The 16,537-nt window shown below is 38.2% G+C and overlaps 1 protein-coding gene across 1 annotated transcript in view; it reads left to right on the forward strand.

The window, feature by feature from the left end:
* Bloc1s5 (biogenesis of lysosomal organelles complex 1 subunit 5) overlaps window positions 1-16,537 on the forward strand; it is a 48,715-nt gene that overhangs the window by 2,066 nt on the left and 30,112 nt on the right. The window contains exon 2 of the mRNA XM_042687158.1: window positions 7,638-7,720. Coding sequence (XP_042543092.1) covers window positions 7,638-7,720 — 83 coding nt within the window. The remainder of the gene's footprint in view (window positions 1-7,637; window positions 7,721-16,537) is intronic.

The following is a 16,537-nucleotide window of genomic DNA, read 5'->3' on the forward strand; positions in this document are numbered from 1 at the left end:
ACTGTTTAACTTGTCCATAGACCCTTGGGTAGCTTCTTTCCTTGAGTATTGTAAATAATGCAGCTATGAACATGAATATACAAATGTCCTTTGAGGCCTTATTTTTTAGTACTGTGGGGTATGTATCCAAATTGCAGGATTATATGACGATCTTATTTTTAACTTTCTTGAGGAATCAGCATTCCTCATTCCAGATTGGATGCACCATTTTCCATTCTCCCTAGCAGTGCAGAGTTTCCAGTTTCTCAATTCCCACCAACACTTGATATTTTCTGTCCTTGGCATTAGCCATCCTAATGGAAGTGAAATGGTCTCTCTTTGTGGTTTTGATTTGTACTTCCCTCATAGTTAGTGATCTTAATCATCTTTTCATGTTTGTGTTGGCCATTTGCAAATCTTTAGAGAAGTATCTATAATGTTCTTTTGCTTTTTTTTTTTTGTGTCGGTCGTGGGCCTGACCTCCAGACCTGGGCACTGTCCCTCAGCTCTTCAGCTAAAGGCAAGCACTCTACCACTTGAGCTACAGCACCACTTCCGGCTTTTTCTGCTTATGTGGTGCTGAGGAATCGAACCCAGGGCCTCATGCATGCAAGGCAAGCACTCTACCACTGAACCACCTTCCCAGCCTCTTTTGCTTTTTTTTTTTTTTTTAGACAATTGTGGGTCTTGAACTCTGGGCCTGGGCTCTATCCCTGAGCCCTTCAGCTTAAGGCTAGCACTCTACCACTTGAGTCACTTCTGGTTTTCTGTGGTTAATTGGAGATTAGAATCTCATGGATGTTCCTGCTTGGGCTGGCTTTGAACCATGATGCTCAGATCTCAGCTTCTTGAGTAGCTAGGATTACAGGTGTGAGCCACCAGCACCCAGCTTGCTCGTTTCTTTATCAAGCTGTTTCCTTGTTGTACTGTATGTAATTCTTTGTAATGTTGGTCTCAATTCCCCTGAAAAGGACTTTGTAAATATTTCTTCCATTTTGTGGGTTGCTTTTTATTCTGTTGATGGTGTCCTTTGTTCTACAGAAGTTTTTTTTATTTTGAGATAGATAGTACTTTTTTTATTTTTCTTTTTGACAGGGTCTTGATATGATACTTAGGAAGCCTTGAACTTATTATGTAATCCAGTTGGTCTCAAACTCTGGATCCTCCTTTCTCAGTCTAATGAGTGATAGAATTTTAAGAATGTTCCCCCCCAAATATAAACACTTAAAATTGTTAAGCCAGTTGATATTGTGTTCTCATGAGGGAGAATAGTAACTATGTATATGAAGTGGGCAACATGCTAATTAGCTTAATTGTAGTTATGCTATAATACATATATCTATCAAGCAGAAGCTGGAATTTAAGGCCTCAGACCCAGAATCCCGGGGTTCCACATGTCCGGTCTGGCCAATTTTCTGTATACCCCCCCCCCAAAAAAATGAAAACATAACAGCAAAAGGCAGATAAAGGAGATTTTGGTTAAATAGAATTGGGGGCAGAGGTAAGAGGTACAGTTAAACAGTCCAGTTTAGCTGGACTGGTTGGTCATTATCTCAGTCCTTATTTTGGGAGGGATTCTAGAGAGTTCTGTTTTTGAAGTCTTTCCCAATCAAGGTAAACTAGGCGTTGTTGGCTAGTGGGTAATCTAAGGAAGTTCTGCTGTGCCTTTCCTTGGACATATTCTCCTGTGTTCCTCCCTACAAACATGTGCTTGATAAATCCATTCTTTCTGGATTCCATGGTATCTGCAAGGCATCTGCAGAGAGACCAGCTCAGAGCAAAGAACACAGATACAACATGGAGGCAGGGATGGAAAGCCTTTCTTCTGCTTTTTGTTAATTGTGGGTCCAAGAAAAGAGTTAATGTTTTTCAGCAATAATAATTTAAATATGTTATAAAACATCACTTTGTGCACCTTAAATGAATAGTTTTTTTTTTTTTAGCTTATACTCTTCAATAAAACTGTGGTGGGTGTAGTTAAAAATGAAAGTTGAGAGACAAGAAAAAAAGAGGGAATTCCATGGATGTTTTTCAAGTTAATCTGAAATTGAGTTGTAAGTGAAAGTGCATCTAGAGCACCTTTGGCTCTCCCCACTTCCTATGCTGGGGGTTGAACCCAGAGCCTCACACATGCCAGGGAAGAGCGCTGCCGTGGAGCTATATCCTCAGCACTATTGGTTTCTTTTCTTTTCTATTTTTTGGTGCCTGTCCTGCATGAGTGCGGTCTGTGAGCATTCATACTCATGCCTAGTGCTCTACCACTTTGAGCCACAGCTCTATTTCCAGCTTTTATTGGTAGTTAATTGGAGAAGAGTCTCATGGACTTTCCTGGCCTGCCTGGCTTTGAACTATGATTCTCAGATCACAGCCTTTGCCTAGGATTACAGGTGTGAACCCCTGGCCCTGGCTTCTATTGGTTTCTTTTATGAGTTCAACTTTTTTCTTTAAGTCCTGGAATTTGAACTTGGGGTTTTGCATTTGCTAGGCACATCTTTTACTCCTTGGGCCACTCCTCCAGCCTTTTCTGCCATGGCTGCTTTTGAGGTAGGGCTTGCTTTATGCTTGGGCTGGCTTGCACCAGGAGCCTTCTTTCTCATGGTCAATGGAATGACAGATCGTGCGCCACCACGCGCAGCCTTTGAGATGCGATCTAGCAAACCTTTAGCTCTAGCTGTCCTGGAGCTGTGATCCTCCCAATCTTAGTCTCCTATGTAACTGCCCTGCTGGAATTAGTTATTCTTTTCATTGTTAAAATACTTTTTAGTTTATCTTAAGGCTTGAAGCATAAACAGATATTTGCTGAATATTTGCCATGGTTCAGTGAGCATGTAAATAGTTCATTTTAATATTTATACCCTTGGTCTTTGAAGTGTCTGGCACATGGCTGGGTGTCAGGAGGAGTAGAATGAAAACTGGTATGGCTTCCTGGAGAATGGGGTGTCTGGTTACCTTCCTTGCCTGGAGATTTGGAGTTGTGGATTCACTTATTCACTAAAATGCCTTTATAAGCCCAGATTCGGTAGTGGTGGTAATCATTTGCACATGTGCCAGTACAAGGATGTTTGAGACACCTGACATGCACATTCCCATCTGAGGTCAGACAAGGAGTACCTGCTTCTTTGTCTCAGCTCTCATTTTATGGGTATCCTTTTCAGTTTCTATATTAGTGACATGTTTTTCATGAAGCGAAAGGCTTATTGTCACTGACTTTGCTGTTTAAAATAGTCCCCAGGAATGGAGAGAGGAAGTTATTATACATTTGGGTTGTAGGAATAACTCCAAATATTAGAAATTGATTAAATATTTAGAAATACCCAATAGAGAACTTTTTTCATGTTCTCAAAACAAAGAAATGATAGTGTGTAGTCAGAGAAATGCTACTGATCTGATTACATATTATTATATGTATGTATTGATTATAGTCACACTGCATCTCATAAATATGTGTAATTATTTTGTGTCTGTTAAAAGCATGGTACTGAAATGTTGTGTAGTGTCCTAAGAGCAGGAAGTAGATATGTACTTGGTGAAAGAAAATACCTATGTTATACAACTATGCCAGCATGAGCCTTTATGCTTTTGGTGGTCAGTTCAATATTTGTGAGTCTACAGTGAAGAACAGAATCATCAATATGAATGAGAGATTGCTCTGGAAAATGCTAGAATAGTGTTTGTACTGTGTGATACATCGTCATAGGACACTGGGAAAGAAGCTGTTTGTATATTAAGGACATGAGCTTATTTTAGAAAAGGAAAACCAAAGGAGAGTATTGTTGTGTAGTGGAAAGCCAAGGAAGGCATGGTCAGGTTGCCAGGGTCAATGTGAAGACTTCAGTTAGTGCTGGCTGATATGAAAGTCATTGAACTTGCAAGAGAATCAGGTTCTGAGTATAAGGAGGCTACTAAAGAATTTTTAAAGTATCTGTTAGGTGTTACAGAGGAACAGAGTTCTGTGGAAGAGCAGGTTTTCAACTCTAGTAAGACAAAGAAGTTAGTTAAGGAAGTGTGTGGCACAAATGGCATTTCTATATGAGCATATAGTTCAGCTATAGTTAAACATTCTTGGAAAACACTGTAAAATATAGCAATTGTAAGTAATGAGAACTGTGAGTAAATGACATGGTTTATAGAGAGGTGTTACTATCTGTGTGAAATAGCCAACATAAGAGAACATCATTGTGTGGCGATAATGTAGATGTACACTTAAGTTTCTGTTACAATAACAAAATAGTTGAGACAATTTATAAAGGAGGACTCATGGTTCTGGAGATTCCAGTTCACAATCAGGTGGCTCATTTCTCTGGGCCTCTCACAACAACTGCAGTAGTACAGTACAGAGGGAACTCACATCATGAGCCAGGAGGCAGAATGAACAGAGACAGAGGGCCAGTAGGCCTCTAATCCTTTCTGAGAGTGTGCACCTGAATATCTAATGACTTCAAGTCCCACTTGCTATAGAGTCTACCACCTCCCAGGAGTTTTAAGACGTTGGAGGCAATATTTAACATCCAAACTATAGCAAAGTACTATCAAGAAAAATGTTATTTACTAAGTTGTTTTTCATGATAGGCAGAGATTGACATATTTTATTGAAAAGTTTCTGCATTCAACATCAAAAGAAAATTTTTCTTCTCTCTCTTTCCCTCTCTCCCTTTTTCCCGCCTCCCTTCCTCCCTCTGTCTCTTTCTCCCTCTCTCCCTCTGTCTCTCCCTCCCTCCTTTCTCTTCATCTCTCTCTTGCCAGGCCTGGCTTGGCACTAGGATCTACAGATCTCAGCCGTTTGAATAGCTAGGATTATAGGTGTGAGCCACTGGGACCTAATTTTCTCTTTATAGGATAATGAGAGGTCTGCAGTTCACTGTTTCTTCATGTGCAATAATCACACTGACTTCCCATTAAAGGGCTTACCTGTATATTTTGTGAAAGGTCTCTCACTTTAGAATTTGAACATTTAGGGAAGAAAAGTTTATATTTTAATTATGTTGTTTGTCAAACAACAAAAGAATGAATGTAGCATGACTAGAGTTGGATATTTGTGAAAATCTGTAGATTACCTTCTACTATTAAAATAGAATTTATGTGTAATATTTGGAGCTCCTCCAAATGAATTATTGTTAGTAGACTTGTCTTATCTTTATAATGAAACTATTTCTATAGTAATATGTCCTTCACAATCTTTTCCCCCGGGTGTGTGTGTGTGTGTGTGTGTGTATTTTTTTCCTATCTTAAACTTCAGAGCACAACTGGGGTTTTAGAAGTGATCCTTAACTACTTCTATGCAGAACTGAATTCTCTCTCCAGAGCTTCTGTGACTTTCTCTTAAATCTGGCCTCATAGATGTCTTCAAATCAGCAAACCTTCACTACTCAAGCCATATAGAAAAATACTTGTTAACCCTATATCACCTAAGAATAACATGTACAATGTGGTCTCTGAGACACTGAGGAAGAGATAATTGAGGGCTCTGTGATAAAGGATGTGATAAAAGAAGATGCCACAAGTGATTTGGGAGCATAGAGGACAATCCATGAAATAAAAATGGACATACTCCTCTTTCCCAAAGAAAGGGAAAGATTCTATCCCAGAGGAAGCTGGAAGCAGTGGATGGTGATTTCAAAGAAGAGTGTATCTAAGCAGTTTTGAAGGAGGAGGGAATTAAATAAGGTAGGGTTGGTGGAGAAGAGTTCCAGGCAGTGATAGTAGTGTGAGCTGTAGTAAGGACACTTCAGGCAGCATAGTATGTTTTTTTTTTTTTTTTTTTGCCGGGGCGGGGGGGGGGGGGGGGTTCAGTCGTGGGGCCTGAACTCTGGGCCTGGGCGCTGTCCCTCAGCTCTTCAGCTCAAGGCTAGCGCTCGACCACTTGAGCCACAGTGCCACTTCTGGCTTTTTTCTTTTTGCTTATGTGGTGCTGAGGAATCGAACCCAGGGCGTCAGGCATGCAAGGCAAGCTCTCTACCACTGAGCCACCTTCCCAGCCCAGCATAGTATGTTTGGAAAGCAGCAAATGCTTCATAATTGCTGACATGGAGAATGAGGCTGGAGCCAGTCATGGGGAATGTCAGGTTGAAGTTCAGACTATATCCTTTGGCCAGTTACACTACAAAGACTCATGTGATCCTTGAGATGTAAAGAGGTATTCTTTGCAAAGTAGCTTCTGTGCTCTGATAAAGTCCATAAACTTGCACATACACTAGGTCTTGCTTGAGCGTTTATAACTCCTGTTAGTAAAGACTCCCAGAGGTCTAAGGGAAAGGGAAGCCTTGTATCTTACAAAAACAATCTGGGTAGTAAGTTATTGAAGGATTTAAGAAAATATAGTTCTATTTACATTTTTCTACTTTAGCATATTATCAAGACATACCTTGAAATTTACTAAAATTGAATGAAGCTGGTCACTTGTACAGTAGTCCTAGCTACTCAGGAGGCCAAGATCTGAGGATCATGTCCCAAAGCTAGCTTAGGCAGGTAAAGTCCCTGAGACTCTTTATCTCCAATTTAAAAAGCCAAAAAAATAAAAAATAAAATAAAGCCAGGCACTGGTGGCTCATACCTGTACAGGAGACTGAGATCTGGGGATCATGTTTCAAAGCTAGCCCAGTCTGGAAAAGTCAGTGAGAGTCTTATCTCTTATGACCTCAACTCGCCCTCCCCCCCCCCCCCAAAATGCTGTGAGTAGAGCTGTGGCTCAAGTGGTAGAATGCTAGCCCTGAGTAAAAAAGATAGTGCCCAGGTCCTGAGTTCAAGCTGTACGACTAGCAAAAAAAAAGAAAGAAAGAAAGAAAAGAAAAAAATTCTCTGTTACATGTGTAAAGACATAAACTTTGGAGGAACAGATTTCCAATGAATTATACATGTTTTTATTTGATTTCTGCAGAAATTTTGAGGTGAGTTTACCTCAAAATTTGAACTAGTTGAAATTAAATTAAACCAGTTAAAATTAAGAACATTTTTTTTCCTTAACTGTTTTGGACCTATCAAGAAGTAAAGATAACCTTCATGAACACTCATCAACTACCTTAATAAATCATTAAAAGCTTCGCTCTGCACTTTGTTCCAATTTTAGCCATTGCCCCCCTTCTTTATTAGTAACCAGGATCCTGAATTTGATGTTTATTATTCTTTTGAATTTCTTTATATTTTTATTGCTTCTGTATGTATTTCAATAGGAAGTGTATCTTTAAAATATATGGCTTTAATTCTTCTGAAACTTGCTTTTTTATTTGACACTCTGAAATTTATCTGTGTTGATAAGTATAACTAGTGAATTCATTTTTACTCTCTGATTTGCAGTATTCCACTGTATGAATGTGTTTAGGGCATTTATTTTAATTTGACATTCTATTTATACTTAAGTAAAAATTTACAGGGGTCTTACATTCATTTCTAGGTTATAAATCAAGGCAAGAAATTATTAGGCATATAAATTATTAAGTGTATATATATATATATATATATATATGTCTTCAGTTTGATTGCATACTGCATCAAAGATAGTTGTACTAATACTAATTACACATTCATTGGCAGTGTATGTGATTTCTTCCTCATCGGTGGTCTAAACTGGATTTTAGTTTTCAGGAGGAAGGGAAAGAATAAAACAAGCTAGTAATTATGACTTTCAACATGGATTAACCCTAGATTTCATTGTATTTTTCCAGATCTTGGAGAAATTCATTCAAGGCTTTTGGATCACAGACCAGTTATTCAAGGTGAAACTCGTTATTTTGTAAAAGAATTTGAAGTGAGTACTTAAAATTTATTTTATAAAAACTCTTCCATACACACACACACACACACACACACACACACACACACACACATATTCTGCTAATATACAGAAGGTAAAAATCAGTTTTCAAATCTTGTTTCATCTCAGTGTTTGTAAAGCACACAAAGTAAAAATTATGAAGAGGTAAAAGCATTTATTCTTAATAGGATAAGAGGAAAACCAGATAGCAGGATACTTCAGTTCAAATTCTGGTTCTTAGTCTAGTATCTGTTGATCACAAGTGAGGTTTTTGTTGTTGCTGTTGTTTGTTTGCCCATCCTGAGCTTGAACTCAGGGCCTGGGTGCTTTCCCTGAGCTTTTTTAGCTCAAGGGTAGTATTCTACCACTGTAGCCACAGTTCTGCTCTGCTTCTGGCTTTTTGCTGATTAGTTAGAGAGAAAAACCTCAGGGATACTCCTGCCCAGGCTGGCTTTGAACCTTAATCCTCAGATCTCAACCTTCTGAGTAGCTAGGATTATAGGTGTGAGGCACTAGCACCCAGCCACAATTTTTTTTTTTTGTGGCTGTGGCTATTGCTGCTGCTGCTTGTTTTTGGTTTATGAAATAAGATGGGTGGGGGTGGGCGGGGAGAGCAGTTTTAGGGCCTAAGGGATATGAATATTCCAGACTTATTTTCTCTACGGTTTGTTAGAGCATCTGTACTCACTCAAGCACTCAAGTTGAAACTTGGCCATTCCATCTCCTTTAAGGCTCTCATTTAGTGACCAAGTCTGTTAGATGATCCCTCATCTGAGGATTTCTATTTCTTCTTCCCACTGTGTCTCTTCTATCGCCTAAGCCAGATCAGTTTTTAACCCTGAAGCCTTTACAGAATATCTTATAAGGTAAGGTCTCAACATAACCCTGTGAACAGCCCCTACCTTTCAAGTCTGCTCTCTGCCACTACTTACCTTGCATGCTATGTTCTGCAGCATGCAATCCTCTTTGATCTTACTCTGGCTTTGTACTTGTATGATAGTTTCATTCTGCGTTGTGTAGGAACTTTCCAAGTTACTGGTGGTAAATAGTATTACACAGTTTTGTAATTTTGAGCAGAATGAGGTTCTGTTTTTTCTTCTTTCTTACCTTTTTTTTTTCCAATCCTGAAGCTTGAACTCAGGGCCTGGGTACTTTTCCTGAACTTACTTTGCTCAAGGCTAGCACTCTACCACTTGAGCCACAGCGCCACTTCCGGCTTTTTCTGAGGGCTTCATGCATGCTAGGCAAGCACTCTACCACTAAGCCACATTCCAAGCCATGAGGTTCTATTTTCAAATAAGGCTTCACCAAAAGTGGATGTGAAAATCTTTTTTTTTTTTTTTTTAATTGTGAGAATACGGTACAGAGGAGTTGCAATTACATGGGCAAGATAATGAGTACATTTCTTATCAAGCATTGTTGCCTCCTCTTTGTTTCTCCTTCCCATACTCCCCTCCCCCCCCATCTTCGCCCCGCCCACCAAAGTTGTAAAGTTCTTTTTCTTTTTTTTTCTTTTTTTTTTTTAGCTGAATTAAGTTCTTTTAATAGATTGCATATATAGATGTTTAGCCATACTCTAAGATTACCTCTTTAAGAGTAGAACTTCATATATCCAATTTACACGCTTCAGATATTACCTTTCCTATTTGTTACAGTAAGGTCTTATATCCAAATATCCACTTGTACACTGAGAGCTTTAAGGAAGAAAAAAAAAAAGAGGACACAGAGGGAGTTCCCATTTTTAGCAGCAATGAATATCACTAACCCCTTTTTACATACTGAATTCAAGTCACTATCAGAGGTGAGTGCACCACAAAGTTACCAGGTACAAAATTGCTAGTTCATTTTTAAATTAATAATTAACCTGAAATTACCCCACCCCCACCCCATTATATCCCTTCTTATAAACAGCAAACATTTTTGCTTTTATACATAGGCTAGCAGGCTTGTTTCAATATGAAAGTGCTAATTCATTTACAGATTTTTAAATCAGTTATATAGTGCTACAATAAATGTCCAATAATCTACACGGGAACAATCTTTGATGAATGAAATGATGAAGAGAATGAATAAGGCTATCAGATTACCTTATCATATTTACATATAAAGGTTACCCAATGGTAAGAGACAGAAATTGAATACTCATAGGTGTAAAAATTACATATACCTTTGAGCTTTATACTGTAAATGAGACATTTTAAATAGTCCTGTAGCCCATGCCTATTTTTTTTTCCTCAGAAAAAGAAAAGCTGCCTTCATGACATCCCCTCGTTTCAGATTTCCACAGTGTCATTTGAAGCTTCAGAGTCTCCTCTTTGTTTCCCCTTCCCATACTCCCCTCCCCCCTTCTTCGCCCCGCCCACCAAAGTTGTAAAGTTCATTTTTCGACATAAGGACTTGTACATCTCATTGTTGCAAGGGGTCCACCTGTATCCCTAGTTAAACAATTTGTTTTTGCCCTTCCCCTTCACAAATTATACCAACAATAAATACAGTGAAAGCAGGGGTTACAGAACATAATTAAATTATTGGTGACTATTTACTTACCAGAAATAGTTCTAGTTATTAAAGGATTAATTAAAAGTGTTTTAATCCTTTAATTCTACAGAAGTGCTAAAGTACAGAGTACTCACAATAGAGCTATATATAGCATTAAACAAACTATTTCTGGTAAGTAAATAGTCACCAATACATTTATTTATGTTCTCCTCTGTGATGCTCTGTATAGAACTATATTTCTTTTCTAATGCCGTGTAATAAATCACCACACATTTTATATCTTACAACAGTACTCATTTATTAGCTCAAAGTTCTGTATGTCAGAAGTCTAGGCACAGCATAACTAGGACTTTACCTCAGGATCTCACAAAACTAAAATCAAGGTGTTGGCCATGTAGGGCTCAGGGTCCTCTTCCAAACTTACATGGTTATGGCAAGATTCAGTTCCTCAACTGTAGAAGCCACTTTCAGCTTCCAGGGGACACCCACAATCCTTGTCATGAGGCTCCTTCTGTCCTCAAAGCCATAATGGAGAAACTCTAATTCTTCATGTGCTTTTCTACTTCAGAGCTTTCTGGACAGAAGAGAGCTCGTCAGACTCTCCTGACTAATCAGGCTCCCTATAGACAATTCCTTTCAAAACAATCTGTATTTCTAAAAGTCACTTGACTACATCCTTAGGATACCTTCACTGCACACCTAGATTAGATGTTGGTTGAATTCACTAGGAAAAGGTATATGTGCATCCTGGGGATCTTAGAGGAGGCCATTTGGAATTACTCCACGAGTACTTAGGACTACCTATAGTGTTCTTGTTACTTGTTTATTGACAGTAGGGATTGTCTTTCATACTCTGTGGTAAAAATGCCCAAAACAGTGTCTGGTATTGTAGATGTTTAATGATTCAAGAGATAAGTAGCAGAGCTGGATTAAAAGTTAGATTTTCTGACATCTACTGCCCATTTCTGTTAGTGTGGTCAACTTGAAATACCCAGATGTTTGTTTTTATTGAAACAATATTTATAAATATACTTCCAAAGATCCAGTTTATATTAAGAGAAGCGTAGGATTTGGGAATTAAAGTTGGGTTATTTCAACCCTCTTTCTTTTTTGAGACTGAGTGCAGAGAACAAACACAGTAAGTCAGATGGCTAACTTCTGGCTGAGTCATCCCTAGAATACAAGTATAATTATATAGATACAATGGCATTCTTTAAATATTGTAGTTGGATTCTATAAACACATTATATTGAGAAATTGATTTTCAAAAATGATGATAAAGTAAGTTTTCCTTTTATGCTTTTGAGTATGTTACATTCAAGGTGACTTCCTGCTTGAAGAAACCTCATAAATGAGATAAAAGATAATTGCCAAGAGAAAATGAGAATTGAAGTATTTTCTGCATTGCTACACCATTAAGCCTTCCAAGAATATTTTTGGAAAGGAGGCAATACAGAAAGGTATGAAAAACACAAGCCTCAGTACTTGACATGTTTTCAAGTCCTGGCACCTCTAATTTGGCATGATTACTGGCTATGCAAGGCTCAGTTTCCTCATCATTAAAGCAAGAACAGTAACCATATGGTTTTTGAGCTTTATGAGGACTGACATTTTATTTCATGGTATATAGGCATTAAAAAGTTATTATTAAGAAAGGTGGCAGTAAATACAAGCAAATAAAAGTTTAATAAGTCAGAATTTGCAATAATTATGAGTTTGGGTTCAGTTTATTATATCTCTAGGTAAAATATTATCTCAACAAGTAACATAAGCATTATCTTAGAAAATGTTTAGTAAATAAATAAAATTTCCCCATTGGGCATGATAGACTCAATCATAACTGTATAGACTCAAACAATATGTATTGGTCAGCTGGGCATGGGAGCACTGGGGAGATGGAGGCAAGAGGGGTCAGTGTAGCCTGGGTTACGTATAAGGCTTTGTCTAAAAATAACCATAGCAAAAATGGGTTACGTAGTAAGGCTTTGTATGAAAATAACAATAGCAAAAATGTATTTAAATGTTTGTTTATGTAAAGCAGTAACTAAAGATATTTTTGTGACTGAGATGTTAACTACAGAGCCTCCCTTCACCGTTTTTATGCTATGATCTCCACAATTGGCAGAACTTTCCTATACATCAAGCTTATTAGCACCCTTTTCTGAATGTTACCCTGTACCATTTCCCTTCCTATTAGATGGGGAAAAGTTGAAAGTATTTTAGAGATTTCAGCTCTGAGTACTTTACTTAACTTTCAATATTTATACTTCTGTCCCACTGTTGCCCCGTGTTAATAGAAGTGGCCTTTCCCAGGAAAGCTTACTGGACAGGCAGCAATGTTAAGGCAGTACTATTCAGGTGAAGCTCTCATCAGGAAAAAATGGGCTAGCAGTTAAAAACTAAAGTTGTTTATATATTAAAAAGATTTAATGTGAATGGCAATGGATTCTCTTTTCTTTATAAAAATTCCATTTATAAAACAGTAAGTGCCACATGGTGGCAGCATTTCTTAACTTACTGAATTACTGTTTGTTTTCAGAAGTATTTAAGAACAGTTTTTCTCTTGACATTACATAGTTTGTCCTTCCAGTGAAATTCCAGTGAAAATTATAAAGAGATTCAGAAGAATCTTACTTTTCAGGTAGTGTACTTCAGTACTTGTAAGGATGGACACTGTCTTCTGATCCATTTTCTTTCTAGCTATAGAATGACCTCCATTATGACCTTTTCTGCATGGAGCCAAAGAGACACATATGTTAGTTAATCAACCAGTATCTATGATGTGCCCATAGGGTAAATATTCCTGTAAAACTTCCTTATGTAGTCTTTAACAAGCCTCATTCATTAACTACTTTATTGAATAGTTATGGAATACCAGAATAAATCAGTAGGAATGTGTTTAGTTATTAGTAATGGAGTACTGGAAAATAGTGGTATCCATGAGTGTTTGGTTTTCTTGCATGATCACCAGGGACCAGATTTAGTTAGCTTCAAACTGGTATGATAGCCCTGAAGTCACCTTCTTCCAGTTCTACCTTCTGTCTCCCTGGCATATTGCCCTCATGCTTACAAGTGGCTTTTGGAGCCCAACATTATAATTGCTTCTCATGTGGTAAGCAGGAAGACAGGTGGGAAATGGTGGGCAGGCTTGGTTAGGGCATGTTAGTACTCCAAATACAACATGGTGGTGGATGAAAGAGTAGAATGGCTACAGAAATGTTTGTCTAGCCAGGTATGTAAAAATGAGTAAGCCATGTTCCTCATTATCAGGAAGTGTGGACAGTTACCAGCTTACAGAATTTACGAGAAGAAATACATATAATGAATCTATTGCTGTAGATATTATAATAAATAAACCCAAAGTACTTGAAAATAGGAGGAAACTACTAGCAGAGTGCTGCAGAAAACTGTCAGAGAAGCCATGATGTTTGAGCTGAGAAAGAAAAATTGGTTATTAGAGGCCAAAAAATGTTAAATGTATGGTAAATATATTAAGAGGAGGCATGTTAATACATTCAAATGTAGTATAAATTAACAGAAAATTCCTTAAATTAGAATTAGAATTTCACTTGACAATTTGATTACAGTTTTAGATTATTAGAGAAATAGACTAAATATCAGAATATAACTTTATATTATTAGAGTGGCTACTCCATATAGTATGTAACAACTTAATAGATATATAATGTGGTTTTAAAAACTTATGGGACTGAGTGGGCACTGGTAGCTCACACCTGTAATCCTAGCTACTTAGGAGGAGTCTGAAAACTGAGGATTGCTGTTCAAAGCCCTAGGTCTGGCTTCTATGATGCCAGAAACTACCAGAGGAAGGGAAGAGAAGGAAGAGGAACGTGGGAAAGCCTGGAATGCTAGAAAACCACCAATCTCATAAAGCTTATTTGGAAACCTTGATTGGCATTCAGAGAAGAGCAGCAGATCAATAGAGGAGCCTTCACAGGCTCCATTTTATGAGTGAGGGCTGGGGCCCCCAGGAGAGGCTCAAAATGAAAGGGGGGTATAAAACTCACAAACCCAACTCCCTTCTAGGACAAGGTCTGCACTGTGGAGAAGCTAGGAAATTGAATTTTGCTTTGAAGTTAGTAAGGTTATTTGCCCCCCCCCCTGCCCCCTCCACACTGAACTAGAGAAATAGTAACTTCATTTACAACTGAGCAGAAGTTATTCAAGGCATTGGTGGCTCACTAATCCTAGCTACTCAGGAGGCTGAGATCTGAGGATCATGGTTTGAAACCATCCCTGGTAGGAAAGTCCATGAGACTCTTCTCTCCAATAAACCACCAAAAAGCAGAAAGTGGAGCTGTGGCTCAAGTGGTAGAGTGTAAACCTTGATCAAACAAAAGAAGCTCAAGGACAGCACCTAGGCCCCAGGACAGCACAAAAAATTAAAAACTGAGAAGTTAAATTCCATACAAATTTATTAGAGAATAAAAGGAATGAAAAGCAGAATAACAAAGATGACCATAAAGAAATATAAAACAAGAGCTCAATACTTTATTATTTATTTATTGGTTGGTTGTGGGGCTTGAACTCGGGGCCTGGGCACTGTCCCTGAGCTGTTTTGCTCAAGGCTAGCACTCCACCACTTTCAGACACAGTGCCACTTCTGGTTTTTTGGTGGTTAATTGGAGATAAGAATATCATAGACTTTCCTGTGGCTTTCAACTACAATCTTCAGATTTCAGCCTCCTAAATAGTAGCTAGGATTACAGGCATGAGCCACCAGTGCCTGCCAAGAGTTTAATATTTTAAAAGAGCTTAAGGAGCTGAGAAAATTATAGAAGGAAATGATAAGTCAGAATTGTAAAGACATGGGGCTGGGAAGATGGCTCAATGGTAGAGCGCTTGCCTTGCATGCCTGAGGCCCTGGGTTTGATTCCTCAGCACCACATAAGCAAAAAAAGAAAAAAAGCCAGAAGTGGCGCTGTGGCTCAAGTGGTAGAGCGCTAGCCTTGAGCTGAAGAGCTGAGGGATAGTGCCTAGGCCCAAAGTTCAGGCCCCACGACCAGACCCAAAAAAAAAAAAAAAAAGAATTGTAAAAACATATCCACATTTTTTGTATAGAATAGAAATGTAAAAGTTAAAGCTGAATTAACAAGGCCTGGGTAACAGAAGAGATCAGAGAAGAAATAAAGCATTTCCTACAACTCAATGAAAATGAAAACACCTCACAAAGAAACTTGTGGGACACAGCAAAAGCAGTCCTGAGGGGCAAATTTATTGCCCTCAGTGCCCACATCAAGAGAATGGAGACAGACCAAGTAAATAATCTCATGTTGCAACTAAAACAGCTAGAAAAACAAGAAAAAATGGGACCTAAAGCTACTAGACGAAGCCAGATAACCAAATTGAGAGCAGAGATTAACCAATTAGAAAATCAGAAAACCATAACCAAAATAAACCAAACAAAAAGCTGGTTCTTTGAAAAAATAAACAAAATTGATGGCCCGTTGGCAAGATTAATTAAAAAAAGAAGAGAGGAAACCCATATTAATAGGATTAGGGATGCCACGGGAAACATCACAACACGTACCCAAGATATCCAAACAATTCTAACAGACTACTTTCAAAAGCTATACTCTCTAAAGGAAGAAAATCTGGCGGAAATGGATGCATTTTTAGAGAAATACAAGTTACCCAAACTGAGCAAAGAAGAAGTTAACCAATTAAATAAGCCAATATCCTATAATGAGATACAGGAAGCTATCAAAAGTCTTCCAACAAAAAAAAGCCCAGGACCAGATGGATTCACAGCAGAATTCTATAAGACCTTTAAAGAAGAACTAATACCCATACTCCTCAAGCTCTTCAGAGAAACAGAGAAGGAGGGAGCTATCCCAAACTCATTCTACGAAGCCAATATCACACTCATCCCCAAACCAGGCAAAGACCCAACCAAAAAGGAGAATTACAGGCCAATCTCCTTGATGAACACAGATGCAAAGATCCTTAACAAGATTCTAGCTAACAGAATCCAGAAACACATAAAAAAAATAATACACTATGATCAGGTAGGCTTCATCCCAGAGACACAGGGATGGTTTAACATACGTAAGTCAATAAATGTAATCCAGCATATCAACAGAGCCAAGGTCAAGAATCACATGATTATCGTCACAGATGCAGAAAAGGCCTTTGATAAAATTCAACATTCATTCATGCTAAAAGCTCTGGAGAAAATAGGAATAGAAGGAACATTTCTAAAAACAATAAAAGCCATTTATGACAGACCAATAGCCAATATTATACTTAATGGGGAAAAGCTACAACCAATCCTCCTAAAAACAGGAACAA

This window comes from Dipodomys spectabilis, unplaced genomic scaffold, assembly GCF_019054845.1.
Source record: "Dipodomys spectabilis isolate Male_0828 unplaced genomic scaffold, ASM1905484v1 ptg000104l, whole genome shotgun sequence".
Classification (NCBI taxonomy): Eukaryota; Metazoa; Chordata; class Mammalia; order Rodentia; family Heteromyidae; genus Dipodomys; species Dipodomys spectabilis.